The sequence below is a fragment of the Hydra vulgaris genome, chromosome 13 (assembly GCF_038396675.1).
Source record: "Hydra vulgaris chromosome 13, alternate assembly HydraT2T_AEP".
NCBI lineage: Eukaryota > Metazoa > Cnidaria > Hydrozoa > Anthoathecata > Hydridae > Hydra > Hydra vulgaris.
This window is the reverse complement of record NC_088932.1, coordinates 9,306,839-9,310,246: the sequence shown is the minus strand read 5'-3', so window position 1 is coordinate 9,310,246 and position 3,408 is coordinate 9,306,839. Positions and strand designations below refer to the sequence as shown.

Below are 3,408 nucleotides of genomic sequence, written 5' to 3'. Positions count from 1 at the left end.
AATCAAATGATCCGGGTCAACAATAGGAATTTCATACCAGATTGGTAAGGTCCCGGGTTAACAAAGACCGCCTCTGGTGCTGTTGCCATACAGGGCGTTAGTGGAAATTGGGCTACTGTTGGGACAAAGAGGAGGAGGAAAGGGGGAAGAGAGCTCTGACGCTGAAAGAAAGGAGAATGAGCAGGAAGGTGGAGGTTAAATTTGATACGTTGAATGTGGGCTCTATGACCGGCAAAGGGAGAGAGCTAGCTGATGCGATGGAGAGGAGGAAGTTAGACATACTGTGTGTACAGGAGACTAGGTGGAAGGGTTGCTACCCTTCCACCTAGTCTCCTGTACACACAGTATGGAGCATTGGTGGTGGCTTCACCAGGAGTATTGGTGGTGGCCACACCAGAGCATTGGTGTTGGCTTCAAACTCTTCTATCATGGTGTCAACAGGAAGAGAAATGGAGTAGGGGTAATTCTGAAAGAGAAGTTTAGTAAGAGTGTAGTGGAGGTAAAGAGAGTAAGTGACAGAGTGATCTGTGTCAAGTTAGAGATTGATGGGGTGGTGATGAATGTCATCAGTGCTTATGCTCCTCAGGTAGATTGTGATATGGAGGAGAAAGAAGAATTCTGGAGAGAGTTAGATAAAGTTGTTCTGCAGGTTCCTATAGAAGAGAGAATAATTCTCGGAGCAGATTTTAATAGACATGTTGGTGAAGGGAACAGCGGTGATGAGGAGGGGATGAACAGGTATGGGGTTAAAGAAAGGAATACGGAAGGACAAATGGTGGTAGATTTTGCTAAAAGGATAAAGATGGCTGTGGTTAACACTTATTTTAAGGAAAAGGAAGAGCACAGGATAACGTATAAGAGTGGGGGAAGAGGCACACAGGTCGACTATATTCTCTGTAGGAGAAGAAACCTGATAAAGGTTAGTGATTGCAAGGTGGTACCAGGAGAGAGTGTAGCTAAACAACATAGTATGGTAATATGTAGGATGGTTTTGGAGGTAAAGAAGAAGAAAAGAGTGAGACCAGAACCTAAGATCAGGTCGTGGAAGTTAAAGGATGAGGACTGTTGTGTAAAGTTCAGGGATGAGGTGAGACAGGCACTGGGTGGTGGTGTACTGGATACCTGGGATGAGACGTCAAATAGAGTGAGGAATGTGGCAAGGAAGATACTTCCATTGTGGCATTTCCAGCAAGATGAAGAAAGTAGACAGAAGTACAAGGAGATGTGTGGCAAGAAAAAGAGAGCAGTGGCAAAAGTTAAATAAAAGGCATATAGTAATCTGTATGAGAAGTTGAACACTAAGGAAGGGAAAAAGGATCTGTACAGATTGGCTAGACAGAGAAACCGTGATGGGCAGGATATGCAGCAGGTTAGGATGATTAAGGATAAAGATAGAAATGTGTTGTCTAGTGAGGAGAGTGTCTTGGGAAGGTGGAAGGAGTTCTTTGAGGGACTGATGAATCAAGAGAATGATAGAGAAGGAAGGTTAGAAGAGACATAGGTTGTGAATCAGGAGGTTCCCCGGGTGAGCAAGGACAAAGTAAGGGCTGCAATTCGGAGAACGAAGTGTGGTAAGGCAGTTAGGCCGGATGATATTCCAGTAGAGGTATGGAAATGTTTGGGAGAGATAGCAGTGGAGTTTTTGACAGGCCTATTTAACAGAATTTTGAAAGGTCAGAAGATGCCTGAGGAGTGGAGACATAGCATAATGGTGCCAATTTTTAAGAATAAGGGCGACGTTCAGAGTTGTACTAATTACAGGGGATAAAGTTGATCAGTCACAGCCTGAAAATCTGGGAAAGAGTAGTGGAAGCTTGGCTTAGAGGAAAAGTAGAGATCTGTGAGCAACAGCATGGTTTCATGCCAGCTAGGTGCACCACAGGTTTGCTCTGAGAGTGTTAATAGAGAAGTATAGGGAAGGACAGAAGGAGGTATATTGTGTGTTTGTGGACTTAGAGAAAGCTTATGATAGAGTTCCGAGACAGGAGCTGTGGTATTGCATGAGGAGGTCAGGAGTAGCGGAAAGATATGTGAGGGTGGTGCAGGATATGTATGAGAACAGTGTGACAGTAGTGAAATATGCAGTAGGAATGACAAAAAGGTTTAAATTGGAGGTAGGACTACATCAGGGATCAGCCCTGAGTCCCTTCCTGTTCGCAATTGTCATGGACAGACTGACGGACGAAGTTAGACAGGAGTCTCCTTGGACTATGATGTTTGCTGATGAAATTGTGATCTGTAGTGAGAGTAGGGAGCAAGTGGAGGTAAACTTGGAAAGATGGAGGTATACTTTGGAAAGCAGGGGAATGAAAGTGAGCAGGAGTAAAACAGAGTGCATATGTGTGAATTAGAGGGCAGACGGTGGACAGGTCCAATTACAAGGAGTTGATTTGGTGAAGGTCGACGAGTTTACCTACTTAGGGTCGAGGGTACATAGTAATGGAGGAAGTGAAAGAGAGGTAAAGAAGAGAGTGCAGACAGGGTAGTGTGGATGACACAAAGTGTCTGGTGTGGAGGATATGAGAGTGGCTGGTGTGCAGTGGTAGAGGATATGAGAGTGGCTGGTGTGTCAGTGGAGGACACTCATGACAGGGCTAGATGGAGGAGTTTGATCCGCTGTGGCGACCCCTAAACGGGAAATGCCAAATGAAAAAGAAGAAGAAGAAGGTAATAGTTGTTAATACTTATAATTATATTTAAAAAATATCATTTTTGAGATTTTTTTTGTTTAAATTTATGTTACACTAAGTGTTTTTAATAACTTTTTTGAACTAACAGAAATATGTGCAAAAATCATAGAGCTTGAAGCAAGGTTTCAGATAGATGCAAAAGGAAAAAAAGATACAAAGAACAATAACTGAAGATACAACAATACAATAACTTGTGTTAATAAAGAGAAAATTGGTGAAAATAACCATTGTACCATAATTTATTCTTGAACATTAAAACATGATTAAACGTTAGACTTAACGATACCGATTTTTGCACCTTAAAAATAAGAGCTGAAACACAATTAGGTAATACCGATGCATTTAATTCCATATATTTAATTCCGAAATAAATATTTTTACACATAAAAATATTAATTTTATTTAGACTTTTTTAGTCATTTGCAAAAATGACTAAAAAATCTTGCATTTTGACTTTTTTAGTCATTTGCAACCAACATGTATGCATAAATGTTTGCATGTTGATTGCAAATGGAAAAGAATGTTTGTTTTATTATGCATTTGATAAAAATTTTATACATCTTAGAGCACCTAAAGTCAAAAACTTATGAAATTATCAGCGAAAAGCTTGAAATATCCGGTAATATTGAGATTATTACGGGATATTTCAAACTGGGACATTTAGAAATAATCTATCCTAGTGGAATATAAAAATTTATACATATTTACGAATACTATT

At 40.4% G+C, this 3,408-nt stretch overlaps 1 protein-coding gene across 1 annotated transcript; it reads left to right on the top strand.

Annotated features, from left to right (window-relative positions):
* The first annotated feature begins 346 nt into the window (after window positions 1-346).
* On the top strand, window positions 347-1,264 carry LOC136089612 (uncharacterized). Its single transcript, XM_065815664.1, has one exon. It carries the CDS (start codon window positions 347-349, stop codon window positions 1,262-1,264), a length of 918 nt encoding a protein of 305 aa, XP_065671736.1.
* Window positions 1,265-3,408: the final 2,144 nt, after the last annotated feature.

What these genes read in the sequence shown, in the direction of transcription:
- LOC136089612 (XM_065815664.1), top strand. Translation starts at nt 347, where the DNA reads ATGGAGCATTGGTGGTGGCTTCACCAGGAGTATTGGTGGTGGCCACAC.